The sequence below is a fragment of the Nannospalax galili genome, unplaced genomic scaffold, assembly GCF_000622305.1.
Source record: "Nannospalax galili isolate Female #2095 unplaced genomic scaffold, S.galili_v1.0 scaffold101, whole genome shotgun sequence".
NCBI classification, from domain to species: domain Eukaryota; kingdom Metazoa; phylum Chordata; class Mammalia; order Rodentia; family Spalacidae; genus Nannospalax; species Nannospalax galili.
Window position 1 is genome coordinate 198,479 of NW_008345700.1, and position 27,112 is coordinate 225,590.

The 27,112-nt window shown below is 51.5% G+C and overlaps 2 protein-coding genes across 8 annotated transcripts; one reads left to right on the forward strand and one right to left on the reverse strand.

Annotated features, from left to right (window-relative positions):
• The first annotated feature begins 7,015 nt into the window (after positions 1-7,015).
• On the forward strand, positions 7,016-25,998 carry Idua (iduronidase alpha-L-). 4 transcript variants are annotated; one of them, XM_029567671.1, is made up of 15 exons: positions 7,332-7,562; positions 7,682-7,781; positions 7,920-8,060; positions 22,504-22,592; positions 22,747-22,854; positions 23,151-23,246; positions 23,327-23,529; positions 23,600-23,779; positions 23,890-24,106; positions 24,423-24,635; positions 24,715-24,836; positions 24,921-25,046; positions 25,119-25,195; positions 25,528-25,628; positions 25,744-25,998. In XM_029567671.1, exons 4-15 carry the CDS (start codon positions 22,571-22,573, stop codon positions 25,848-25,850), a joined length of 1,572 nt encoding a protein of 523 aa, XP_029423531.1. In that variant the 5' UTR covers positions 7,332-7,562; positions 7,682-7,781; positions 7,920-8,060; positions 22,504-22,570; the 3' UTR covers positions 25,851-25,998. The 4 variants fall into 4 exon arrangements, 3 of the variants coding, with proteins under 3 accessions (XP_008840022.1, XP_008840024.1, XP_029423531.1); XR_003850910.1 differs by lacking the exons at positions 7,332-7,562; positions 7,682-7,781 and adding an exon at positions 7,016-7,293 and having other exon boundaries at positions 25,119-25,199; positions 25,744-25,884; XM_008841800.2 differs by lacking the exons at positions 7,332-7,562; positions 7,682-7,781 and adding an exon at positions 7,016-7,293.
• On the reverse strand, positions 8,616-20,386 carry Slc26a1 (solute carrier family 26 member 1). Of its 4 annotated transcripts, XM_029567669.1 has the most exons (7): positions 19,343-20,386; positions 15,759-15,916; positions 14,522-14,615; positions 13,181-14,151; positions 12,956-13,092; positions 11,123-11,740; positions 8,616-10,489 (listed from the first exon to the last, which is right to left on the reverse strand). In XM_029567669.1, exons 6-7 carry the CDS (start codon positions 11,711-11,713, stop codon positions 8,963-8,965), a joined length of 2,118 nt encoding a protein of 705 aa, XP_029423529.1. In that variant the 5' UTR covers positions 11,714-11,740; positions 12,956-13,092; positions 13,181-14,151; positions 14,522-14,615; positions 15,759-15,916; positions 19,343-20,386; the 3' UTR covers positions 8,616-8,962. The 4 variants fall into 4 exon arrangements, with proteins under 4 accessions (XP_029423529.1, XP_029423530.1, XP_017655780.1 ...); XM_029567670.1 differs by having other exon boundaries at positions 12,956-14,151; positions 14,529-14,615; XM_017800291.2 differs by lacking the exon at positions 13,181-14,151.
• Positions 25,999-27,112: the final 1,114 nt, after the last annotated feature.

The following is a 27,112-nucleotide window of genomic DNA, read 5'->3' on the forward strand; positions in this document are numbered from 1 at the left end:
TGTTCAAAGCACAAAAATTTGTTCCTTAATGATTAGTAGGTGTGAAAAACATTACCACTGAAATCTACCTGATGACTTTATATTCATGCTCAGATGCCAAGGAGCTCAGAAAGTAACCGACTGTGACTAGTAATAATAAGATATACAGAGATTAGAAACACATGTGCAAACATCTTAATGTCCATTACACTGAAAATGAATTTTTCTGTATGAAACTGTGTATTTTAATAATGAAATCCTGATGATTTTATATCCATGCTCAGGTTCCAAGGAGCTCAAAAAGTAACTGACTGTGATTAGTAATAAGCAAATATATAGAGATTAGAAATGCATGTGCATCTTAGTGTCAATTGCATTAAAAATGAATTTTTCTGTATGAAACTGTGTATTTTAATAATGAAATGGAGATCTTTTTTAAAGGAGATTAAAACCTCAATTTTATGTCTTATAGGGTTTATACTGAGAAAAATATTGTATATGTATTAATTCAACTGTAAACCTAAAAATTTACAGCCAATTTTGAAAGAGATGCATCTTAGCTCTGGAAATTGTTATTGAATACACCAATGCTGTTATAATGAAATGCTTCTTCTAATTATGTGGTTATTAAATAAATAATAATAATAAAAAGGTGGCTGGGCCAGCAGAGGAGACTCCATTCAGGTTTGGGCAGCTTGAAGTAGATGTGTCTCCAGGAATAAAAACCCAAGGTAATTCCTGCAAAACCTGGTAACATTTATTCAGAATAAGAGAATAAATCACAACAAATTAAACATTTTTAAAAGAGACTAAAAACACAAACGTCACAAAAGCTAGAAATATGATTTTTTAAATTTATTGTTGGTATGTTGATACTTTTAAAATTATCTCTTCAAGTAACAATTTTGAGATATAATTTTGCAAGGAAAAGAGAGGTAACTTAGTCTCTCTAATGGCTGATGAAAGTTCTAACTTATTCTACAGAAGTTGAGCTCTTGCCTCCTCATTGGTGGCAGGAAGGATATGTGCTGTTAAGACTGCTGTAGAAGGTGGAAGAACACTGCCCAGTTTTCCATCTATAAACCAGGTGGTTTGGGGATTGGCTGCTTCTGAAAGTGACTGATGTGAATATCCTCCGATGTCTCACAGTACGACATCATATCTCTCTCATTCTGGGTGTTGGGACGCCGCACCACCTTGTCCACCAGCGAGATGCTGGTTAAATCAGAAAGACTCTCAAACGACTCCTTCATCACTTGTCACAGATTTCCTGAAAGCTGCTTTCCACCTCAGAATGCCTGGCCTTCACTCTGGTAAGAAAGGAAGTGGCTGGGAAGAAAATGTAGTTTCTACCAAGCCCCTACCAAAGTCTCCACAATTCAACTTCTTCTTGGCCTGGTCCCCAAAGTGCCTACCACTTCTCCAGCACCAGACCAACCACAGGGAAGTTGGAGACAGTGTAGGACTGTGGATCACTATTGGCTATGCTCACGTTAGTGAGTTTTACAAAGATATTTGACTATTTGGCCAAAGCCCCTTGGGATCTTGGAGGGGCGACTCCATTAGCTTCTTGTTGAGTGATCCCAGTGTGACTCCGTGGTGTTCTAGGGGTTCTCTGTCCCTCTTTGCTACTGCTTAGCTGCCTTCTTGCAGGCTATATCTAGGACAGTGCATGCGCTCCACAGCTCGGTGTGCTAAGGTACCAGCTTCCTCCCAGAGGCAAGGGGGCTGGCCTTTCTGGCTCCCCCAGTTTCTGGACCAGCATCCACCTTCAAAGCTAGGCAGGTTCTAGTCAGGTGTCCTGTAGTCCTGCAAACAGCTGCCTAGGAAATTCACAACCTACATTCCCTGAGGGAAGAGGCCTAATATACCAAGCTCTGGGGACCCCAGTTTGGATTGGAGCAGAAGCAGGGGGTTATGGCTCAGAGCCTTTACTTGGGTTCCCATGGAATGAGTGAGTGAGGAAGGGGCTTTGGGATCAAAGGCCTGCACAACTTACTGGAATGTAGGGCAGGCTCAACTGTCCATCTGCCTGAGGGACTAGGGCAAGGATGCACTTGATGTGAGTATGGACTCCTAAGTGGTTGGTCTTCATAGTAAAAGAACTCTATTTGCTGTCTGGAATTAGTCAACCTGGAATAAGGTAGGGGTATAGCCAAGATCAAAGCCCCAAATGCCAACATCCAGAACACAGAAGGTAATAAAATACAGTTAATATAAGCAAGACACATAAAGAGTAGGAGTTACCCATCTAGAGGTGTAAGACAAAGGGAAAAAAAAAACCCAAGATTTTGTGTAACAGACAATGAGTGGGAAGGTGACAGATAATGCAGGACAGAACCTACTGGAAAGGATCAGCAGGGGCAGGGCAGGCTCCTTATCTTCTTCTGACCATTAGAAGCAGAACTAAAACCCCCAGCACGGGGTGGCTAAAAGCTGTGGAGTGGAGTAGAAGAAAATAAAAATGTAAACAAGGGAAGTAAATAAAAACCCAATTTTGCCTGCTCTTTTACTTGGAAAAAACTAAGGCCCTCCCGGTGGGTCACTACAACCTGATCTTCTAGTTCCATCTGTCAGGCCTCTGCACCCACATTATTAAGATGACAGAGTCCACCTTATCCATTGCTGGTATGTTCCTCTTCCAGACACTGGTTCCTGCTCCTTTTGGTGCCTGTTTTAACAGTGCTCAGGACATCATGCCTCAGCCTTAGGGGGATACCCAGCTCTCTGGGCTACCCTGTGGACTTGCACTTGTGATCACACCTTCTCAGGGAAGAATCTTTCTCACCTTCCTCTCAGGAGCAGGTACAGCACTCCATACAAACCATGTTCCTTCAGGGAGACTCATTGGACACATGTACTACAGACATCAAGCCCAATGCCTTTTAATTTGCTCTGGGTTTTGCCAGGAATATGTTCCTTGTTTTCAAACTTTAATCCCAAATCCAAATCTATGGGTGTCTTCATTGGTGTCCTTGAGGCTCCCCATTGTAACAGCTTGGATACCTCTCCTCTCACCTCTCCCTGGGCCCTGGGCGAGGCTCCTCCTGACTCAACAGTTGCCCTTCTAAGCCTTGCACAAAAAACACTAGAATGGGCCTGGAGAGATGGCTCAGCGGTTAAGAGCACTGACTGCTCTTGCAGAGGACCTGGGTTCGATTCCCAGCACCCACATGACGGCTACAAACTGTCCTTAACTCCAGTTCCAGGGGAATCTGAAGCCCTCTCCTGACCTCCACGGCATTGCATGACATGGGTGCACTCACATACATGCAGGTAATACATCATACACATTAAAAAAAAAACAAAACAAAAACCACTAGAATGGCACAAGCCCAGCCACCTGAAAGGCTTTCCTACAGAGAGGGACCCTTGCAGACCTTGGACCTGCCGCTCTTCTGCTGCCCACAGACAGGCTTCTCTAAGACAAAGTGGAATCAGACCTGGGCCCTTCACCCCTGGGCCCTTTACCTCCAGAAGCAAGCAGCTCCCCATGTCCAGTTCCCTGTCCAAATGCTAGGGTGCCTGAGGGGTCACTTCTCCCCTAGATCCCCAGACCACCTGGCGAGCCTCTTGGCATTCATGGAGTAACTGGTGAGGGTTGCTAGTAGACTGCTGGTGGCACTGTGACCAGAATCTGCAGCAATGCTCAGTGAGGAACAGGTAACATCCATCTCCTAGTGAGGATGTCTCCAGTACAGGGTGGGCTCACACCTGGCCACTCTCCAGGCAGTCTCTCAGCACACAATACCCTCAGTGACACATGGCCCCACCCTCACATGTATGATACACTGATAGGCTAGAGAACTCTGGGAATCTGCCTTCCCGGGACCCAAATACAAATAAAATTCACATACCTGACATAAGACTACAATGCCAGGCCTTTCTAGAACACCTCACCTTCCCTTCCTTCAGGACAGTCATTCCTTCTGGTGTCTGCTGAGTTCCTATGCCTGTTCAAGAGCCCCCGATACAAGTTTTAGGACAATCTTCTGAGTTCACCACAGCCTTCTCTTCTGTGTCACGTCTTTTGCTACCTCCCTGTGTAAGCACACTGCTGCATCTGGACTCATGGATAATCCAGGATAATCTCGTATCTCAATATCCTATTACAATTACACCTGCAAAGCCCCTCCACCACACCCAGACACAGTTAATTAGATTTACACAGCTGTTATATCCCTGTCTGTCACTCTTAGGAAGGAGCTCCTCTAAGTTTGACTGGAGAGCCCTATCTTTCTGTTTGAAGAGCAACATTTAATATTTCCCTGATAGAAAGTAGATGGCATCAGATATTCTCACAGTTTCTCTAAAATGTTTCTATTCAACCTTCACTTCTTGAAATACCTATGTGTCTGTTTAATATATAGATACAGTTCTCACTGTGTTGCCTCAGACTCCTGGGCTCAATTCTCTTGCCTCAGCCTCCCAAGTGTCTCAGAAAAGATACATATATCACAGCACCCAACTTGAAATGTATTTTCTGCTGGACTTAGAATTTTAGGTTACCAGTTACTTATGTTGAAAATTTCAAGGAACTAGAGAGATGACTTAGTGGTTAAGAATACTTGCTGCTCTTGCAGAGGATCCTGATTCAGTTCCCAGGATCCACAATGGTGGCTTACAACGCTCTTTAACTCAAGTTCCATGGAATCTGATGCCCTCTTCTGGACTCTGTGGGCACTAGGAATTCATATGGTGCACATACATACAAGCAGGCATTCACACATACACATATCATAGAAAATAAAATTTCAAACTCACGAAGAGGTAAATAGTAGTACATACTTTTCTCCTGGGTCCATCAGTCATTAACACTTTTCTGTATTTGCTTTTACCTCGCTCATTATGTATAGTCAATTATTACTTTTAGAGTTGACTTTCAGAGTCATTTTGCACACAAGCATAATGACCCTTTGCCTCCAGCATAGAGATCTCAAAGGAACTAGAGGATCTCCATCCTTGATGTGATGCAGTCAAGACACTTAATTACTGTGGAATCCATCATTGGCAGAATTTTACTGAGCAATATACAACACATGTTCAGGTTTTCTCAACCTTACTTTGCCCTGTGTGTCTGATCATCTTTTCCTGACCCAGGATCTATTACAGTATCATCTAATCACACACTAAGGATTCTGTTCGCTTGAGTTTCCTAGGGGAAATATGCTCTCTTCTATCAGGTGGATGGTACAGGGATCACCTTCTGCACTTGTTCAGCCCATGAGAAAACTTGAACTTCAGCTCCTGTGAGGACAGTTCAGTTTCCAGCTTACCTTCACATTTAGGGTGTAGCTCTCTAGGGCCCTGAGCCTGGCTCTTGGCTTCTGTCCCAGCCTGTGAGACTGTCCTGACTTCACAGCCTCTTGGCCACTGCTTTCATGACTGAAACTCCCCTTCAGTTTCAGTTGCAAATGTCAGCCTTACCAGCAGAGAACCCTGTTCCCAAGATGTGATCCTAAAGATCCTGGCATAACTGGTTGTTCTAAGGAGGATTAGTCTGAAACAATCATGTTCCCACTGTGCCTCCCTCTTCAACTTGGACTCCTTACTGTTAATATATATATATTTGAGACAGAGTCTCCCTGTAGCCCCAGCTGGCCTGGAACTCACTATGTAGACCAGGCTGGCCTTGAACTCACAGAGATCCACCTGCCTCTGCCTCCCGAGTGCTGGGACTAAAGGCGGATGCCACCATGCCTGGCTTGTTACTGTATTTTTTAAAGATTTATTTCTATTTTTATTTATGTGTATATGTGGGAGGGAGTGTCAAAGGAGGCCAGAAGAGGGCATAGGATCCCCTGGAGCTGGAGTTACAGGTGGTTGTGACTGCCTGACATGGGTGCTGGGAACCAAACTCAGCGGCTCTTAACTGCTGAGCCAGCCATCCCCAATTACTGTTTTTTGGCTCTTAGATGCTGTAAGATGTTGCATGCACCATCCTTAACCATCTTCTCTAGGATGTGTGGATACAGTGTTTTACCATTGTTCCTAGAACAATATTTCTGTGTTGTCGTGTCATTCGCGCCCCCCCCCACGCCCGCCCGCCCCTTTGGATTTGGAACTTGCTTTGTAGCTCGGGCTACTCTAATTGTTTCTGTTGGGTGTTTTGAGGGCCCAACTTGGTGTTTTGTTATCTTCTGCTTCTTTTACTTAATAAATTCACTCAAAAGCAAAAGAACAGCTACTGTAGATCATTCTTCCCACAGTACAGGATGCCCTGCCAGATCACAGGATGCAGCCTGCTGTCTACTGGCACTGTATCTTCAGGTTTGCTTTCAGTCATAGCAGAAATACCCTAAGGGCTCCTCCTTTGCTGATTCTTGTATGGGGCTTTGCCATAGGCGCCTTCATTTCTCCACCTAGAAACTTTGACCAGCTGTTCTGGGATTTAAAATCACCAACCTAAGGACTAGCAACACTAGCTGGCTCCAGGGAAGAGATCCTACTGTGCAGTGCGGAGTGGGGGAAGGAGGATAAGGGTGGGGCGGGGGGATAGGACGGCACCGGAAAGGGGCTTTTCTCAGATTTGTGAAACTTGAAGAGTCCTAATTGATTCTGTTCTGTTGTGAATATCCTACTCAACATGTATGCATAATCCACATCTTAAACATATACGCTCTAGAGCCCGCCTTCCACAGGCATCCAGGCTTGGCCTTCAGCTGTCCACTACAAGTGGCAACTTGGCTTCTGGTGTGTCCCTGGCCACACCAGTTTCGTCCCATTTCAGGAAAGGCACAGACCAGCTATACGCTGACTCTCTACAATCCAATTCTGGGAGCGCCATCTTCTGGCCCAGCCCACTGAGAACCAGCTCCCGACCTGCGTTTCGGGTCCAGCCAGTCCATCGAACACTCGCCGGCCTCCAGAGCGACCTCAGCGGGTATTGCCGAGATAATGGCCGCACCGAGACACCTAGACCAGCCTTCTCCCAAGCACTGCCCGCGTGCGCTGCGTCCGAGGGGTACCTAGGAGCAGCAGCCAGGGCGGAACTCACCAGGAGGCGGTGGCCTCCGGACCAGGCCCTCCCCGAGGCCCGCGTGGGTCCCGCCCCGCCCGGCCCGGCGGGCGATCACGTGGAGAGCCACCCGGAGGCGGAACGGCCTAGGCCGCAACCCCAGGTCTCTACGGGTCCCGAGCCCCTCGCACCCTAGCCATGCGCCCCCCGCGTGCCCGCGCCACGCCGCTCCCGCTCCTAGCTGCGCTCCTGGCTGCGCCCCTCGTGGAGCTGGCCGAGACCCCGCACCTGGTGCGCGTTGACGCGGCCCGCGCCCTGCGGCCCCTGCGGCCCTTCTGGAGGAGCACCGGCTTCTGGTGAGGCCCACCACGCGCTCCTGCCGAGCCCAGGCGCGCCCCTTGGCCCTGTTCTCTGAAGGCCCCTCATCTCACTCTTGGGCTCCCCAACCATCACAACTGGACGTTCAGGAGTGAACACCAAACTCCATTCCTCAGGGCCCACCCTCCTCTTAGGCCAGCTCCATCTCTGGGCTGCAGTGTGGGTTTTCTAGCTGAGTGGGTACCCGGTCTGCCAGAGGCTTCCTAGTGGCTCCTAGGGATCAGGAGCACTGTGAAAGCATCGCACGGTAGGTACTCGGGCTGTGGGCTCATGATAGGCCCTTCTGTGGGAGTCTCCCAGAGCCGCAGGACCTGACCCTGGGTGTTGAACCTGACAAGGTCTCTGCAACTCCCCAACTCCCCCTAGGAATGCTCTGGCCCTGCAAGTATGCTGTTAGAATATGATCCTCTGCCCTGTCGAAGCCCCACCCCCAAGGAAGAGACTGCAGATCATTCCTGGTGGAAGGGTAATTTTTATCACCCGTCGTGCAGCCCCTCACTGTTCATATGCAAGGGCCTGGACAGTCAGGTGCCAGATCTGTAGAACCTGCTGTGCTGCAGGCCTCTGTCCGGGACAAACAATGCACTCTTTGTCTTGTCCCCAGCCCCCCACTGCCTCATGACCAGGCTGACAAGTTCGACCTTAGTTGGGACCAGCAACTGAACCTTGCATACATAGGTGCCATCCCACACGGTGGCATCGAGCAGGTCCGAGTACACTGGCTGTTGAACCTCGTCACTGCCAGGTGAGTGATGCTGAGGTGGGTGCTCTGGGGGCTGCTAGCTAGAGTTTATCAGAGATGCTTCAAAGTACAGTGCTGGGCTGTGTAATGAGGGAGCATCATGACGGGACACAGGGCTGGGGGCGTCTGAGAACAAATAACCCTACAATTCCTGTCAGAGCATCTTGTTGGTAGGGCAAGATGGTGGGAGAAGTCTGGCTGCAACAAGGGCAGCTCCTGGATGGAGCACAGGCATCTTGAGAGTGTGGTTGGTGTCTGGGGTTAGTGTAGGGCCGTACATGGGCCACTCTGTGTAGTCACCAATTAAGCTATATAGGGATGCCATACCTGAAGGTCAGGTTGGGGTTGTGTTGGTTACAATCACCTTTGACCTCCACATTGGGCAAACTGCTCTGGAGCAGGTGGCTGCTTTGCAAGGACCCAGCCAAGATGAGTGCTAGGTACAAGGAGACCTTTCAGAAACACAGACCCTCACCCCTTGGCCATATACCCAGCTCTTACCTGGTGCCTGGTGGGGCAGTGGGTAGAAGAGTGTCCTTTTGGCACTTGAATACTACATAATTTGCAAGACTCTATTCAGATAAGATTATAACAGTGTTAGCCTGGGTGCTGCCTAGGCTGAGGGACCTTGTGTGCAGCTACCAGGGCTGAGTGGACACCAGGGGGCAGCATGGGTCTCTAGAGGGTCTCAATCACTGAATGTTTGGGGTCCTTGAGTATGCCAAGGGTGCCACCCTTTCCTTTCCTAGTTGGAGTTCCCTGGCTTCTCCAGGGCAGAGGTGACCCAAGGGTTTGTCTCTATAAGAACTCCATCCTTTGTATAAATCCTAGGAAGGAGCTCAGTGCCTGCTCATGGACATGGGTCTTGGCTTTGGGAGGAAGCTGGTAAGCAGGCCCTGTCCCTGCTAGAGGGCAGAGTCAGCAGCTATGAGATCCTCACGGAGGGCATGTGCAGCCTCCACAGCATTGTGCACACTGGGAAACAGCTGCTCATCCTCAGCCCCCTGGTCTTCCCCAAGGAAACCCCCTCTCCTCAGTGTGTCTCTCACTGAGGGGCTACAGCAGGCCAGAAGCAGGGTGATGCCCAGGGCCCCATAGTCTCTGCGCAGGTCCCGTAGTGTGGCCATGCCAGTCACATCCAGGAACAACAGAGGTGAGCAGTCAATGACCACTGTGTGGAAACCGAATGCTGGGGGTACCATCAGCCTGGCCCTGCTGCTTGCTGAACCTAGATCCTTGCCATCAACAAGATTTTTGTCATTAATACCTGCCTCTGGGTTCTGCTCCCTCTTCCTGGCTGCTGAGCGTCCTGCATCCAGCCCCGTAAGGCTGTAGAGTGACCGGAGGAAGAAGTCCTTGTTGGCATAGTAGAGTGGCCCTGTGAAACGGAATACCCGCACCTCAGGTGGGGGCAGAAGGCCCTCAAACTCAGTAGCATCCTCATAGAAGTTGGAGTCTCCTATGCGAGCAAGCAGGGCAGCCCGTGGGCGCTGTGTGCGACCTGCCAGGCTGAGCAGTGAGAAGACCACCCCAGCTAACAGCCCGGCCTCGGTGCTGACCAGTATACAGGTGGCTGCAGTGGCTACCCAGACCAGTGCATCAGCAGGGCTCAGCCGCCAAAGCTGTGGGAGGTCCTTCACCTTGCGCAGTGCCCCCCGCAGGCTGACCACAATGATGCAGGCCAGCACACATCTCTGCAGGTCGTGGAACAGCGGAGCCAGTACCAGCAGTACCAGCAGCACCACAGCAGCACTAACCACGCTGGATAGCTGAGTCTGGCAGCCTGTAGTTATCTTCACCAGGGTTTTAGACAGAGCAGCGCTAGTGGCGAAACAGTGGAAGAAGGCAGGCAGCACGTTGCAGCAGCCTACAGCCAGCAGCTCCTGGTTGGCACGAACAGAGTAGCCATGACTTCGGGCGAACATCTCCGCCAATGAGATGGAGAAGGCTGAGCCCACGAGAGCCAGGGACACAGCATCCAGTGCCACACGCCACATTAATGTAGGGTCTGGTACCCGTGGGGCCACAAAGCCAGTGGAAATGTTGCCAGCCACACTTGAGCCAAAGCGTGTATGGAGCTGCCCAAAGTGGGACACAAGTGTGGCCACCACGATGACCAGCAGCTCTGTGGGCACTGGCACCTTTAGACGGTGTCGGTAGCGGTCTGAGAGCTCCTTAGCAGCCAGCAGCACTGCCAAGCCTACAGTGCTAGTGACCACATCGCACACATTGGCCTGTCCCACAGACTGCAGCAAGCTCAGCCATGTGCGAATCACCATCCCTAGGCCCTGGTGCCGAGGAATCTTCACACCCAGCAGGTGCTTAACCTGTGAGGTCAAGATGGTCACAGAGGCTCCCATGGCAAAGCCATCAAGTAGAGGTTGTGAGAGGTAGGTGGACACAAAGCCCAGCTGGAAGACACCCATGAGGACCTGTGGATAGAGTACAGTCAGTTTAGTAGATCTCCTGGCAATAGCCAGCAGCAGCATAACCCGGGGGGCAGTCAGAGCACAGAGCCTAATGATCCACCCTTGCTTATTTCTCCATATGGACTCCTGCATGCATATGGGCCAGTAAACACAGGGACATGCATGTGGGTGTTGTGGTTGGCTGTGGATGCTCACTTCTTACCCTCTGTTGCCTGCAGAAATTGGTTTTGTTTCAGGGCCATAGACATCAGAAGGCAGCCCCTTTTCCTACATGTGGCACAGCTCCCTCTACCTAGCTCCCTCCCAGGCAGCCATGGAATAGACGAGGGTCAGGGCAGACAGGGTCAAAAAGAAACAGCCAGGTGTGAGGACACCATGGTTGCAGTTCATATCAGCCATAGCCACGTTTGGCCTGGCGGCCCCACCCTAGCCAAGCTAGCCCCACGTACCTCTTCCTTTCTGTGCCCTCAGCCCCTCTGGTGCCCAGGCCTGAGCTCCACCTTTACCCTAGCCTGACTGTGCTCTCTCAGCCTGAAGGATGCCTTCTCCACATCCTCCCTGGCTTGCCTTAATGTGAGTGGTAAGAACCTGAGGGTGCTCTGAGCAGCTCAGCCTGTTATACAGCTAACTCTTCACCTGGTAAAATCCAGCCACCAGTGTTAGGGCAGTGGCAGTGCGGATGGCATGGCAGTCCTTCCCGCAGTCTTGTAGCCCGAGCGCCAGTGTGGTAGCTGAGTTGTTGAGGGTGCTATCATTGTCTCTGGGCCCCAGAGCATCCTGGGAGGGGTCAAAGCCAGCCATCTGGAGCTCTCGGTCCACCACCTGACCCACCATGAGGCACAGTAGGCTGAAGATGCCCACGTTGACATGGCGTGAGGTGCCCATGAGGAAGTAGATGAGGTTGGCAAAGAACGAGGTGTAGAGGCTATAGATGGGCTGCAGCCCGGCAAGCAGTGAATAGGCGATGGCCTGTGGCACCAGAATGATGCCAATAACCAATCCAGACATGATGTCACCAGCCAGGTACTCCCGTGGGCGGTACTGGCGCAGCCAGTGCACGGCAGGAAACAGATCCTGCACCAGTGCTTGTGCACATGGCACACTGCAAGTGCAGCTCTGTTTCAGCCTGGCCTTCAGTCTCCCCAGTAAGCTCTGGGTCACGGGGGGCTGCCGTCGAACCAGTACCAGTGCCCCACTCTTCTGTTGGGACTCAGGGGAGGCATCCATCTTGGCACACCAGGCCTTCAGGCCTACCTGCAAGGAGAATGGGCATGGTCGGGGACCTCAGCTCTTGGAGACCAGGAGCCAGCTTCACATAGGAAGGTCTAGGCAGCAGTGGAGACTTTGTCCCCACAAGGTAGACAATGAAGGTTATTCTTCCCACTGCTCTGTGTGGATGGAATGTGAGGCCTTGAGCTTGAAAATCCTAGTTTTGTGGTGAGAGGTGACCAGCACATGCTTCAGGGTGACATTCTGCCAGCTGGCCCCAGCTGTGCTCTGTGCTCTACCTAATTCAGCCCCTGCCTGAAATCCACCTGAAGCATGCTGAAGGTTACCTACCCAAGGTAGGGGCTGGGCTGGGCTGGGCCTCCACCAGCTCACATATTCTCAGGCCAGAGTGAAAGCAGAGGCAGATGCATGCGAACTGAGCTTGAGCTCCATCCACTCCCTATCCACCTTCCCAGCTACCTGGACTGACAAGAGGCTCCACTAATCACCCCATGTCCACACAACACCCCCACAAGCTATCACCTGCTCTACAGTGGACACTGGGGGCTGGCAGAAGGCCTTGTATATTATAGATATTGGGACTCCCCCCTGGTCTGTGCCACCCCTCCCTGTGGGACAGGGGAGTTTAGAGAGTGCCTCAGCAGGTACCAGTGTGCTCTGGAACCAGTGTGCCCGTGCCCTTTCCCTGAGTACTGAGGCCCTGCCCAGAGGTACAAGTGCGCTGAACAGACACACTGCTCTCCAATGTCCGCCTGTGGTCTGGTCATCGCAGCCCCTTCTGATTTTGCCTTGGTGCTGAGTTCTCAGGCCATGTTGATTATGTGGTAGCCTTGGGTCCTGTTTACAGGTTCTAAAGTACTTGTTTGTAATATTAAGCAAACGCTCTGTTCTCTTGGCGTCCAGGACACAGTGGTGCCTGTTGGAGCCCACTGTGCCTGGCTTGGGTGTAGTGGCAGTAGCTTCCCTGGAAGAACAGAGTGGTGGTCTGCCGAGCTGCCCAGCCCTTTAGGAGCATTATTAGAGCAGTGACCCCTTCCTCCAAAGATCCCACCACACAGGGGTCACTGAATACTCTGAAGCTCACCCCAAGTCCTCAGGGAGTCAAATGTGTGGAAGTAGGACTATAAGTGCCACCTGCCTTATACCTGAACATGCCCCAAAGAAAGGTTAGGGTCTAAGTTCTTACTTCTGCCCAAATCTCCTGGGAGCCTCTTGTATGGATATAGGAACAATTCTTACCTTGGGTACCTTGCTGGCTCTGTAGGCTCTGTGATATCCAGGGACTGGCTGTATCCTGCTGGTGGGCTGGACCCCGACAAGCTCTGGCTTCTGTTAGCAGGTGGAAAGCAAGGTTGGCAGGTGGCGCTGAGGCTGACCTGTGGGAAACACTCCACTGGGCTTGCTGTTAAATTATTTACCCCAAAGATAGCTGAGTCATGGTTTTCCCCATCAAGTGAGTGTTACCTGAGCGGCTAAATCCAGTGAGCTAATCCACCGAGTTATACTGTAATCAGAGGCTCACAAGTAGTTACGGTTGTGTGGGCCTCCCGGAGGAACTGAGTGTTCATGCCTTGCAGCTCTTTAGCTATGAAGTTTCTGAAGTAAAATGCAGCAGATCTTCAACTACCTAGATGCTGGCTATCTGCTTTGTAGAGCCTGTTCTGGCTGGGCCACGCTGAAGTGTATACATTCTTGTGTGAGCAAACACATGCCTATTTTGTGTACAGTCCTAAGGGAAGGCTGTCAACACGCACTTTTTTTCTTATGGAGGCAGAGGTCCTGGGTTGACCTCAGGTCCAACCCTCCTTCTGTCCCCCATCCCCAACGATGACCCACTGTGATTGTGGTCAGATACTTTGCTCCCATGTACCTCTGTAGGACATGGTACCTGCCTTGTAAGGCTAGCCTGGAGATAAATGGTCCCATAAGCATTAGCATGAATTTAACCAGTGCTCTCAGGTTTGGGGCATGTTCTTGAGTTCTTTAAGATTGCCCAGAACCTCAGGTTCTGAAGTGAGTAAAGAGAAGTCTGATATTGTGCTTGAGGATACAGTGGTCCTGTATAACGGGCCCTGCTCTCTTCTGTGGGCCACTGTATTCTGGGTGCCCTGCCATCCTCGAGGGGGAGTGCCTTCATTGAGACTGGAAGGCCCAGCTGGCTTGGTCTGATGCCTCCAGAAGACTCAGCATTATGGGCAGTTTGCCCTGGGCCTGGGCAGTGAAGTTACAAGCTCTGCTTCTCTTGTCATCAGCGGTCTTGAGAGGTGTTTTCAGATCAGCAAGCATCTTGTAGAATCAGTGGGGACTCTGAGACTCCATTCCTCCAGCTCAGGGGACAGTAAGATGTTCAGAGTCCCTTATGGGCCACAAGTTGGAGACTCCTTTGGGAAGCCTGCTAACCCTGCGAAGTTCCTAGCATGGGCCTGGACAGAGCCCTATTTGGGGGTGAGAAAGGAATGGAATAAGGGTTGAGTGACCAGAGTGAGCCTGACTGTGAGAGTAGGCCAGACTGGGTGCTCTATGGGTTAGGTACCCTCCACCTTTGCTCCCCACCTTTGCTGTCTCCTCAGATTGGACTGATGCCCCTGGAAGAACCCATTTAGGCCCCTAGGATCTCCCTTTGCTTTGCCCTACCTGTGCAGGGCTGAGCCACTGTTTGCCCAGTGGCTGGGAGCTGTGGCTTACAGGAGCTGTTACTAGGTGGGTGTGGTGGGGTTAGTCAGAGCTGCTCCTCTTGGGGCAGATAAGGGGCTGCTCTGTGGTGGTGAGGGCAGCTACTGAGGGCATCATCAAATGATAACTTACCAGTTACCTGCAAAGGGGCCTCTGGGGCATGGACTGCTGCTATCTTGGAGGTCTTTGAGAAGGACAGAGCTGAAGTTGTAGAAGAGGAGTATACCTGTAGACACAGAGGTGCTGGGGTGAAGGCCAGGATGTTTGTGTTCCCCTTGGCAGCAGAGAAAAACAGGGCGGGAGACACAGGGCCTTACGTCATACCCCCTTCCGGTTTGTGTCCACATTAAGTGGAGATACAGTGAAGTCATGTCTGCCCCACGAAAATTGTGGGACTCTTGCCACAGTTCTCTGCCCCACTTGGTCCTCTGCCTCCACAGCTCTGTGTACTGATGGCTCTGAGAATGGATGCTGCAGTAGGTATGACCAGATCCACTGTCCTGACCCCATGTGTCCACTGAGCTGTCGAATCCTACTGGGCACACATAGGGCAGGGACATGAGGTCCAAAGGCCTGTCTGTGTGTGACCTGGTGATTTCCTTCCTATCTCTATGCCACTATTTAAATCTTGAGTGCTTTTATTTGTGAAGAAAACATTGTACCCTGTCTAACAGTACAAACAGGCAGGCCAGATCACCTCCAATACTACATCAGGATTTCTTCTGAATGATCTGGCCCCAGCCTGTGCCTTCCAGGGGCGTCCAGCAGAGTCTGAGAGATGATTTGGTATCTACCCCTCCCCAGTCTGGGAGCGGGTCCACAGACTAAGCTCTGTTCGCCACCAAGCCCTCCCATGTGTGTGTAGTTAAATTTTACTTCTGAAGGCACAAGCGGCTTCCAGCTCCCTCCTATCATCCTTAGGACAAACTGAGATAATATTCCTCCAAACTACAGTTTAGGGAACAAAAGAATTTATTGGGCTTACTAACAACATAGGGTGGTGATGGGGGTTATTTACAAAGGTGTGGGCGTGTGTGGGCTTCCTTCCTACATTCTGGTTGGGACCCTCTGACCCCTGGTGGTGGCCCAAGACGGCAAAGGCCACCCCTTCTCTCTGGCTTTCCTTGTCCCTGTCCTTAGTCCCGCCCCCTCATGCAGCTAAGTCTAACTGATTGGGTGGAAGAGGTGACTGATACCCTCTACCCCTTCCCTCCTATGGAGGGTCTGTAGTCAAAATTAGTTTGTGGTGATTGAAGCAAGTGGGTGAATCCCAGCTGGAGGAGAAGGCATCTGTCTACTGCTTGCCAGTCCAGCTTGCCAGGCGGAGGAAAAGCCTAAAGAACCCTCCACCCCTTCCTCTGGCTCTTACATTCTTTCTGCCAGCCTCTTCCACAAGAGTCCCTGAGCCTCGGAGGGGGTGACATAGATGTAGAACAATCCTCCATTGTGGCAGGATACTGAACCCTTGGGCCTTCTCATTTGTTTCCAAGACATGGCTGTTCATCCATCTCAGTGGTATTTTTTCTACTATAAAGACAAATAAAAAGAAGCAAGAACATCTAAACGAACATTGACTACTGTAATAATCTAACCTGTGGGTGTAAGTAAGCACAGATGCTTAGAAGATACCTTAACAGGTGCATCACATTCATCTAACAAAACAATTGCAATGGCTTCCCCACTGGGGCTTATGACTTCCCCTGTCATTGGGGGTTGTACCAGATGTGTGTTTCTCCCCAAGAAGTGAGACTTAAATCCAACCAGAAATTTGTTGGTTGTACATATATTAGTCAAGCCACTATTGCACCAGCAGGCACATCTTGCCTGGCATGTTGATAGTGCAGCATGAGGGGGTCCATCATTAAGCAGAACTTTTGGGGACCGTTCTCCCTTAATGATTCTGCTAAGCACCTCCTGGCACTGTGACCACCCGCCATCGGTGACAGGGAGTTTCCAGTTTAGTCACAGCCTCATCTCTCCCTCTCCTGCACTCATATCATGCTGTGTCTTCAGCAATGGGACGCTTACTGGCTTACTGGCTCTTTCTGGTGTGCAACCAACATTAGTGGCAATAGCCTCTATCGTTTTGAGGCCCTCCAGGGTCTCTCTGGCCAACAGTTCATGGGGGGCAACCCACCTCTGGTACTGGAATTTTTATTTATCAATTGTACAGTTTTTTTGGGAGCCTCTTTTTTTTATTTTTATAAGTATTTTGTTGTTTTCTCTGGCGTATACAGGATCAGGCTGTTGTAGACTTTTCCCAGCCATCCTGGTGGGTATTACTTGTGCCTTATTCGACCATAAAGTCCCCAGTAATTTTACAGCTGTGCTTGGTCTTTGTTTCATCAGGTGCACTTGATATTTCTCAAATGGGCTTCACATCTGTAAAACACTCAATGTGAAACACTCAGAGGTTAGTATTATAAACTAAATCGAATATAGGCAAGGTCTAACAGCGTGGAAAGGTTTTATTCATTTGTGTTAGTTGTTTTCTCAACAGATCTATGTTGGGTACGATCGCATGGATAAGAGTCATCAACTTAGTTTTTCACTATCTTAGTTATCTTTTTGGAGTCACTTCCCATCCTGGGGATTTTACAGGGAGTTTCCCTGTACCTTTTTATCCTTGATAAACTCACTGGGGCTGGCTCAAGTTGCCTGACCCTGTACCAGGCCAACTAGGAATAGGGCCCCTCTTGTCCCTGCTGCACTTGTTGGTTCCTCAGGTCAGGTAGGCCCTGGATCTGCCTCCTGGGTGTAGCCATTTTGGTTGTGTCTCCGTTGACTACATTGGCTGCTGGGGGAGGCCCTGGCTGGGCAAACTGCCTCCACCCCTAGCATAACTTTTCCCAGGAGAGAAATGTACCTTGTTTAATCTTCAGGGGCCTTATCCACCCCGGGACAGTTTTTATCTTCTGCATGTCTTGTGAACTATTTCTCGGGTTTTAAAGCCTTCCAGAAGCTCCTTACAGCATTTGGCTTTTTGTTAATTTTTTTTCTTTAGGAACTTGGGCTAGATACAAATCTTGCCACATTTGCCTTTGAGTAACTCAAACAGACCTCTTTCTCTGCTTTGTCTTTTTATATTTCTTTTAGGCTGCTCTACTATTTTGCAGACACATTTTACATACTGGTTTAAGTCACTTAGATCTGCCAAAGGTCTTTCCTACTTCACAAAGATCCTCTCCCACTAAGGGACTTAGTAAAACCATTAAAGCTCCATACAGATCTTGAGCTCCCTGTTGAATCAAGTTTTTCTTTAAATCTTTGGTGAACACAGTCTTATCTGGCCCAGTGAACTGGGCATCATACATTGCTTTTCTCATACCTAGTTCTCTCAATAACGTCTGCCCCTCTTCTATCAGCCCCTGCTGTCCATGGGAACCTCCATTGGTGATGACCAAGTATCTCTAATGGCTCGCACAAGCCAGTCCATCAGGGACTGCTTCCCCCTGTACTGCCTCGGGTTATGCAGCCTATGTCTCAAGGAGCAGCACTTAGACTAATATCATTTGCTCCCGTGTCCCATATCCTGATGGCTATAGTTCCTTGCGCCAGACCATTGTTAAGGTCTCCATTAGCATGTTGAAACATGATTTTTTTTTCCTTTCTTTGTATTAAAAGTCGAACCTGAGGAGCACCTTTAGCTATTTCTAGGTTGCTACCTTTCTCATCACTATCTGTCTTCTCCCATGGGTCCCATGTTTTGGGGTTCCAGGATGAACCTTGTATTACCAATCTAATCTGAGCTCTCTTCCCTCTCTGGCCCCCTAGCCATAAAAATGGCAAACTAAATCTCCATCTCTTTTTCTCTCTTATGTAATTTACTGGCAAGGCCAGAGGCCAACACTGAAGAGGCCAGTAATTCCTCTCTTTTAACGTTTTAGTCCTGTTTCTGCCCCCCCCCCCATGGCCTCTGCCCGGGACAAATCTTTTAATATGTAAAGATGCAGCCAAGCAGCATCTGTAGCTACTTGCTGAAATTTCGGCCCCTGCTCTACTTCCAAGGCTTGCAAAATTTGTTTCCATGGTCTTTAAAGCATCTCCATACACATGTGACAGCCTCCATCACTTTAAACAGCCTCACTATTTTATACCATTTGCAGGAGGAGGACAGCCATCCTGGGATTTCCTCCACTGACCTCATCCACTTAGATGGCCTCATTCTAGTTACACATCTTACTGTCCATTGCATTATCCATGTCATGGCTGCTACCCCCATTAAGCTTATGGAGCAAGCCCACCTTACTTCCTCTCCCACATTCTCCCCTCACCCAACTTTGCTTCGGGCGTTCCATTGCTCTTCCCAAATTCCTCCTTGGTTTTGTCGTCTGCTGGGCTATGTCAAGCGTAGTTAAATTTTACTTCTGGGAGGCGAGAGCGGCTTCTGGCTCCCTCCTCCCATCATCCTTAGGACAAACCGAGATAATAGCCAAACTACAGTTTGGGGAACAAAATAATTTATTGGGCTTACTAAGAGAGCAGAGGGTGGTGATGGAGGTTACTCACAAAGGTATGAGTATGTGTGGGCTTCCTACATTGGCCAGGACCCTCTGACCCCTGGTGGTGGCCCAAGACGGTGAAGGCCACCCCCTCTCTCTGGCTTCCCTTGTCCCTATCCGTAGTCCCTCCCCAACATGCAGCTAAGGCCAACTGATTGGGTGGGTGAGGTGACTGATTGCCTCTGCCCCTCCCCTCCTACGGAGGGTCTATAGTCAAATTAGTTTGTGGTGATTGAAGCAAGTGGCTGAATCTCAGCTCAAAGAGAAGACATTTGTCCACTGCTTGCCAATCTAGCTTGCCAGGCGGAGGACAAGCCTATACAGCAGCGAGCAACAGTGCATTGGCCACTTGTGCACGCCCATGGTGCGCTTCTCTCCACGCGCTGTCAGTCCCCCAACCCTATGCACAGCCCGCTCTCACAGGCTGTAGCGGGTTCACCCAGGCACTCACCAGCAGGCTCTAGCAGGGCTCACCCAGGCACTCATCAGCCGCTGGGGCCTGGGTCCTTCCCGCGCACGCGCTCTGCCCTGGGCGGGGCCTGGGGCAGCCAGAGATGCTGGAGCTGCTGCTTGCCTGCAGTGAATGGGCCCTTGTGTGGCCTGGCTGACGCTGCGCCGGGTCTGGCCACGTGGAGGCTTTCCTGCCAGAGCTGGGTTGTAGTCCTGCATGGTCTGCTGCCCAGGCCTCTCCGCGGTATATGGCATACAGGGCGTACACTTTACCTTACTGGCTCAGCCCCTCCCCCAGTTTCGGCTCTCAAAACCCCCATCCCAAAGGTAGCAGAGGCAGAGAGCGACGGACTTGGCAGACAGTGGGGACAGAGGATTGCTCCCAGGGTTTCCTTGACCTGGGGAGGCCCCAGGAGGTATCCAGGTGAGCACTCCCGCCCCCAACCCCCAATCTCTACATCTGTAGCTACTGAGGTTGGTCTGGCAAGCAGACACTCAGGTCCATGAAGGAAGGCAGGCTAGGGACATCTCTGATGTGGAAAATTGGCCCGGGGCACAGACCCTGTGGGGCTGCCCCCCTGGGGTGTGCACTCTGCCTGGTTTATGGAGAAGGCTGGAGCTGACAACAGCATCTCCCCCCAACACCTTAGGGACTTTGGAACAAGCTTTTAATCTTTATCTAAATGTTTGTTAGGTTTTATTTGCAACAAGTTGTGGTTGTTGGGTAGGAGGGAAGAGAACAGGCCTGTTATAGTCCCCTAAGCAGAGGTTCCAGCTCAGAAGCACAGAGAAGGTAGTCTGGGAGATGCAGGACCTGGACCTGTGGGCTGTGACCAAAATGACCATGTACAGTGAGGGGTTGATGTGCCTAGAATTGTTATTCCTCCTAGTGGTGGGCCAGTGATGGCTGGGTGGGCCAGATTCCACCTCCACAGTGGAAACCCTGTCCCTGAACATCCCTCTGGGGACAAACCCATGGGCTGCCATACATGACTGCTGGGACAACAGGTCTGTGGTGGTTTGAATGAAAATGTCCCCCATAGGCTCCAAGTATGTGGACATTTTGTCCCCAGATGGTGGCCCTGTTTTGGGAGGTTTTAGAAGGCATGGCTATCCTGAAGGACCATCACTGGGGGTGGGCTTAGAGAATTCTTAAGCCTTGCCAGATCTCCAGTTTCTCTCTTGCTCCCTTTGCCTGCTGGAAGATGTAGAGCTTAGCTTCTGCTGCTCCTCCTCCAGCCACCTCTGCCGCCATGCCTCCCCACCAAGACGGACTGTAATTCCCCCGGAACCGTAAGCCCAAATAAACTCTTCCTTTTATAAGTTGTTTTGGTCAGTGTTTCTATCACAGTAACAAAAAAGTGACTAATACAAGGTCTTTAGAGCTCTCAGACCCTGGCAGGCCCACCTGACCCCTCATACTTGCTGGCTTTTGCCTCCCAGCCACCTCAGCTGCAAAGTCAGCACTTGGGGCTGTTCTCCACCCCTCCATGAGAACTGTCAACCACAGCCACAGCCCCAAGCACCAATGCTTAAGCTCCTCCACCTGTCCAACTGCTCAAGCTAAAACCCAGGCTGTTGTCCCAGTATCCTGACCTCACTTCCGTCATATGCATTGCAGCCTCCTGCTTCCACCCCAATTAGCCACCACAGAGATCTTTCCAGAACATCGTGGCATTGCTCTGCTCAGCACCCTGGATGGCCTCCCGCTTTGCTCTGAGTCAGTGACCTATCCCCATGTGGCTACAAGCCCCCGCGTAGTCTCATTCTCAGCAGTATACCGTTATTCTACCCCAGCCAGCCAGCCATCTTTCTGCTACTTGACTACCATGAACTTGTTCCTGTCTCTGAGATGCACGTGCCTGTTCCCCACATGTTCTTTTAAAACTTTATTTATTTTTCTTTTAAGTGTATCCGTGCATGCAAGGCCTGTGGAGGCCAGAAGAGGACATCAGATCCTCTGGAACTGGAGTTACAGAGGGTTGTTAACTGCCATATGGGTGTTGGGAACTGAACCTGGGTCCTCAGCAAGAGCAGCCAGTGCTCTTACCCACAGAGCCATCTCTCCAGCCTGTCTTTACCATTTTTTAAAGTTTTCTTTTCATTTTTTTTCTTTTTAGATAGGGTCTTCCTGTAGTCCCAGCTGGCCTGGAACTTGCTATGTAGACCAGGCTGGCCTTGATCTCACAGAGATCCACCTGCCTCTGCCTCCCAAGTGCTGGGATTAAAGGTGTGCGCTACCATGCCCTGCATCCCCTCCCCCCATTTTTGAGACGGATCTCACTATGTAGCTCAAGTTGGCCTGGAACTCACTGTGTAGACCAGGCTAGCCTTGAACTCATAGAGATCTGCCTGCCTCTTCCTCCTGAGTGTTGGAATTAAAGGCGTGCACCACCATATCTGGTCCCCCACATGTTATTGCTGGTTCATGCCACCATTTGGCAGGTCTTTTTTCCATGACCTTCTGCCCCCTTCCCTTGCCAAACTTCTGATGTTTTAGTAAAGTCCAGGCAGCTGTCTGATTCTTGTCCTTCTCAGAATGTGAGCCCCATGGGAAGTGACCCTGTCTGGTATGTGGGCTGGAGACCCTTCATCTCCTTTTCCTGCCCATCTATGTTGCCTTTCAGTATGGGAGGGAGGAGACTTGTGGGTGAAATTTGGATCCTTGGTCTTCAGGAGTACAGAGTCAGAGTAGAGTGCCCCCTAGATTTTGCCTGGCTCCTGTCCCACCCCATTCCCAGTTCAGCTATCTTTGAGATGCCTCATCACCTCCCCACGCACTAATCCCCTCTTGTTTTACCTTTCCTGTAAGACCTGCCCGTCTCTCCCACCCGAGTGTCATGGCTGATCTGAGCCTCATGCCAAGTTCTTCAATCTCTTGAAGATTTCATGCACACATACTTATTTAGACTCAATGATGAGAGACAGAAGCTGCCATAGTCCCAAATCTTTGTTGTCTTGAAGGCTTAGTGTGGGGTTCTGTGTACACACACTTGTGCATACTCAATTGTGGCCGTCTTCCAGTGTTGGTCTTTTCCAAAAGGAAAGCCCATCAGGAAGCCTGGATCCCCCCTGGAGACTTGAGGCCCCCACATACTTGAATATGACCCCAGTTCCAACCCTGGGGGGATGCACTGCTACTCTCCAACACTGACCTTTCAGCAGGGGCCTGTCTGGGCAGGGCCTGACTTACAACTTCACTCACCTGGATGCATTTCTGGACCTTCTCATGGAGAACCAGCTTCTTCCGGGTGAGCAGTGGCCCTGTTTTCTCTCTACCACCTCCCCCTCTGGGTTTTGGCTAGTAGTGGTTGCTCAGCAATGGCTGAGGTGCCAGTGAGGTGGAGCCTGGGCTGGGAGGGGCATGAGTGTTGGGCAGTGGGGCAGCCACCCCCTGTGCTGCAGGATTTGAGCTGATGGGCAGCCCCTCAGGGCACTTCACGGACTTTGAGGACAAGCAGCAGGTGTTTGAGTGGAAGGACCTGGTCTCTCTCCTAGCCAGGAGATACATTGGTGAGTGGGAGGGCTTTGGGGCTGTGGTGGGCTTCCCGGGCAGGTTCTTCTCCCTTAACCCAAGCTACCTGGTACTATTCTCTGTCATGGACATTCATACCCTCCCACCAGAGGTGCCAAATAGGGGAGAGAGATTCACCTGATGGGGGGGTGGGATGCTCACCTAGAGCCAGATACCTCCATCAAGTGGAAACCCCCAGCCCTGGGTCCAGTTCCTGGGAGACACCAGGTAGATTCTGACATCTCCAAACCTGAGGGTGGTACCCCCAGTGTGCAACGGCAAGGGCACTCTGCAGGTAGGTATGGGCTGACAGATGTTTCCAAATGGAACTTCGAGACATGGAACGAACCAGACCACCATGACTTTGACAATGTGTCCATGACCAGCCAAGGTAGGCAACACTTTGCCAGGTCCTGTTGGGTGGGATGCATGGGAGAGTGAGCCCAGGCCCTCAGGACCCTCCTACCCTAGGCTTTCTGAACTACTATGATGCATGCTCTGAGGGGCTGCGCACTGCCAGCCCCACCTTGCAGCTGGGTGGCCCTGGGGACTCCTTCCACCCCCTGCCAAAGTCACCGCTGTGCTGGAGCCTTCTGCATCACTGTGCCAATGGAACCAACTTCTTCACGGGTGAGGTGGGCATGCGACTGGACTACATCTCTCTGCACAAGAAGGTGGGTGTAGCCCCTACTCTGCCCTGCCTGCTGCAGGTTGAACCTTCACTGATGTGTGTGCTGGTTACAGGGTGGGGGCAGCTCCATCTCCATCCTGGAGCAGGAGGTGGCAGTCATGGAACAGATCCAGCAGCTCTTCCCTAAGTTCAAAGACACCCCTATTTACAATGATGAAGCAGATCCTCTGGTGGGCTGGTCACTGCCACAGCGTTGGAGAGCAGATGTGACTTATGCAGCCATGGTCGTGAAGGTGGGCCTACAGGCTTTACCCATCTAGCCTCAGGAAGCCTTCCTCCTGGTGGGGGGAAGGGCAGCATGGGTGGCCAGTGTCCGAGGTCCCAAATGCCCTGATGCCCACAGGTCATCGCACAACACCAGAACCTGCTGGTTGGTAACACCGGTTCTTCGGTGCATTATGCACTCCTAAGCAACGACAATGCCTTCTTGAGCTACCACCCACACCCTTTCTCACAGCGCACGCTGACTGCCCGCTTCCAGGTCAACAACACCCAGCCACCCCATGTGCAGCTATTGAGAAAACCCGTTCTCACTGCCATGGGGCTGCTGGCCCTGCTGGGTGAGTTATGCCCTGCTTCTGCCCATGGCAACATGGCATTTCCCAGGGTGGGTAAGGATCAGCACAGAAGAACCTGGGTGGCTGGACTCAGAAGAGCAGCCTGTGCAAAGGCCCTGGGGCAGGGGGACTATGGATATGCTTAGCAGGGCCAAGCATACCACCTCCAGGTGCTGCGTGGGATTCTTAGAGGTTGCCTTCCCAAGTTTCCATCCGATCCCCTACTCCTACAGTCTGAGCAGTATGACAGGACCTCCACGTCTAGGACAGGCATTGGGAAGGTGGAAGCAACAGCCCCAGTCCTCTGTCCAATCTGTAGATGGAGAGCAACTCTGGGCAGAGGTGTCACAGGCTAGGGCTGTATTGGACAGCAACCATACAGTGGGTGTTCTGGCCAGCACCCATCACCCTGAAAGCTCCTCTGAGGCCTGGCGTACCACAGTGCTGGTCTACGCCAGTGATGACACCCATGCGCACCCCAACCACAGTATCCCTCTGATTCTACACCTGCATGGAGTGTCCCCCGGTCTTGGTAAGTGGGGTTCTGAAGGAGGTTGGGAACCCAACAGGGTTGGGCTCATTAAGGCAAACCACAGTGTCTGGCTCCACAGGGCTCGTCTATGTGGTATACTACCTAGACAACCAACTCTGCAGCCCCCATAGTGAGTGGCAGCTCATGGGTCAGCCTGTCTTCCCCTCTGCAGAGCAGTTCCGACATATGCGAATGGTGGAGGTTTGTAGGCAAGTGGGAAGGGAAGGAAGGGGTCCTCGGGTCCTGGGGAAGTTTGCCAACCATATGCTCCTCCCTTGTTCCCAGGACCCAGTGGCTGAAGCACCGCGCCCTTTCCCCGACGGGGGCCGGCTGATGCTGCACCGGAAGCTTCCGCTTCCCTCACTCCTGCTGGTGCACGTGTGCGCACGCCCCTTGAAGCCACCAGGCCAGGCAAGTGACAGTCTTCCCCCTCATCTGTGAGGCTGCCTGTCTCACCCCTTCACAGCCACTCCCTCCTCGTAGGTCACCCGGCTCCGTGCACTGCCCCTGACACGAGGGCAGCTGGTTCTGGTCTGGTCAGATGAGCACGTGGGCTCAAAGTGCGTGAGTGGAGTTGTTGCCCTTCCCTACGCCCTAACCCTTGCACTTCTGGCTGCAGTGCCTTGTGGTCCCTCAGCATGCATCCAGCTCCCCTTCCACATGCACTGCATAAGCCTGCCCAGATCCACTGTGTCTGAGATGGGGGCCACCTACAGGGGACATTTAAAACCACAGTTAGCCTCTAGTCCTCTCTCCTCTCTGTGGCCTGCCATCATTTTGAGAGTACCCAGGGACCCTGAAGGGAACAGGGCTGTGGATCTACCCTATTCTGCCCACTTATGCTCTCAGGGTCTACCTGCCCCAGCTTTGGTACTGACCCAGACCTCCCTAGGTGCCTGTGGACTTACGAAATCCAGTTCTCCCCAAAGGATGAGGCGTATGCTCCAATCAGCAGGAGGCCATCCACCTTTAACCTCTTTGTGTTCAGCCCAGGTACATCCAAAACCCTGGCCTTGGTAGCTGCACAGCTGAACCTCAGCACAGTATGGTGTGGGGTGGGTCTAGAAGATTTAGGAACTCCAGAATACATGCGCTTCTGTGTCTACAGATTCGGCTGTGGTCTCTGGCTCCTACCGGGTGCGAGCATTGGACTACTGGGCCCGTCCGGGCCCCTTCTCAGACCCTGTGACTTACCTGGAGGTCCCTACCTTGTGAAGGTCACTGGCTCCTGATGACTGGAGAACCTGTAGTGACTGGTGAATGGGGACAGCCCAGGGTAGACTGGACGACCACTGGCTGGTCAGTTGGCCATCAGCTCCTTTTGTTGTCCCCATTCCCTTTTAAAGTACCTTTCTCTACCTCAGCCTTGGGGTCAGCCTCTGTGGATGGGTCCTGAGGAGGGTCTGGATGGAGTGATCTTTGCCCACCTTCCTTCCTTTTAGAACCCTGCAGCTTGGGTGGGAAGCATCTGGAGGGCCACAGGGCTCTGCTGGGTGGACTCGGGGCATTTTGTTTGCTCAGGGCCAGGAGTCCAGCTGGAGGAGGCAGTCCAGTTCCTGCTCCCAGTTCTCTCTCCTTTCTGTTTAGGCCACTCAAGGGAGGAGCCCCTAGACCCCACCACAGTGGAAGTGGGATAGGATGTCCTTGCCCAGTCCAGACTGTCCAACAGCAGAAAAGGCTGACAGTGTCCTCTTTGGTCTATAACTGCCCCCCCACACACACACCATACAGTCGAGTCATCTTGGCCCCATACCTGGCCCTTGGAGGAAATAGGATGCTCAGATCTTTGGTGACTGTTTACAGGGATGGAGGTGGGGTAGGGTAGGGCAAGAAAGCCACCATGTGGTCATAGTTGCTCCCCAGGGCAGAAGGAGCAGATGGAAGAGCTATGACAGTTCCAGACAAAGGTGTGGAGAAAGGCTTCAAACCAAAGATCAGAAAGCTTCTTCCCAGAGCACAAGACCAGTCTGTGGATCTAGTGGGTTGGAGCCTGAGAGTGACAGGCCCCAATTTTTCCTTCTTCCCACTCTCCAGTGTCCCCTGAGCTGTCTTTGACCCATAAGGACTTTCCTCAGCTGAGGACTGAGGCACAGAGACCCAAGATACTCCTCTGGAGGCTGCTGTGCTGGGACTCCAGTGGAGTGGGGACATGGGTTTATCCACCAGCTTCTCTGTACCTTCTGGACCTTCATCCAGGTACAAAGCTCATATCTTCTGATATCTACGGACAGTAGTGCTGGCAAAGCTCTATTTTCTGTGTCCCCTCTCCATGTGGCCAAGTTGCCAACTCTGCTATGACAGTGGGAGAGGTCAGGCAGCCCCAGGACACTGATGCTTCCCTACCCTCTAGACTCAGTGGGAGGCTTCAGACTTGTTATTGGTGGTCAGGCTTCCAGCTGTACCAAGAGCCACTAGGGAAGTCCACTTTGTCCCTGTTGTCATAGCCACTCAGCCAGGGCCCATGGTTAGACATCTCC

Excerpts from the sequence above, each read along its gene's own strand:
- Slc26a1 (XM_029567670.1), bottom strand. The coding sequence starts at position 11,713 with ATGGATGCCTCCCCTGAGTCCCAACAGAAGAGTGGGGCACTGGTACTG. Across the intron at positions 10,490-11,122 it reads TGGTGGCTGGATTTTACCAG|GTCCTCATGGGTGTCTTCCA; the intron begins GTGAAGAGTTAG and ends CTCTATCCACAG.
- Idua (XM_008841800.2), top strand. The coding sequence starts at position 7,136 with ATGCGCCCCCCGCGTGCCCGCGCCACGCCGCTCCCGCTCCTAGCTGCG. Across the intron at positions 23,530-23,599 it reads ACATCTCTCTGCACAAGAAG|GGTGGGGGCAGCTCCATCTC; the intron begins GTGGGTGTAGCC and ends TGCTGGTTACAG. Across the intron at positions 24,107-24,422 it reads GGGGCTGCTGGCCCTGCTGG|ATGGAGAGCAACTCTGGGCA; the intron begins GTGAGTTATGCC and ends TCCAATCTGTAG.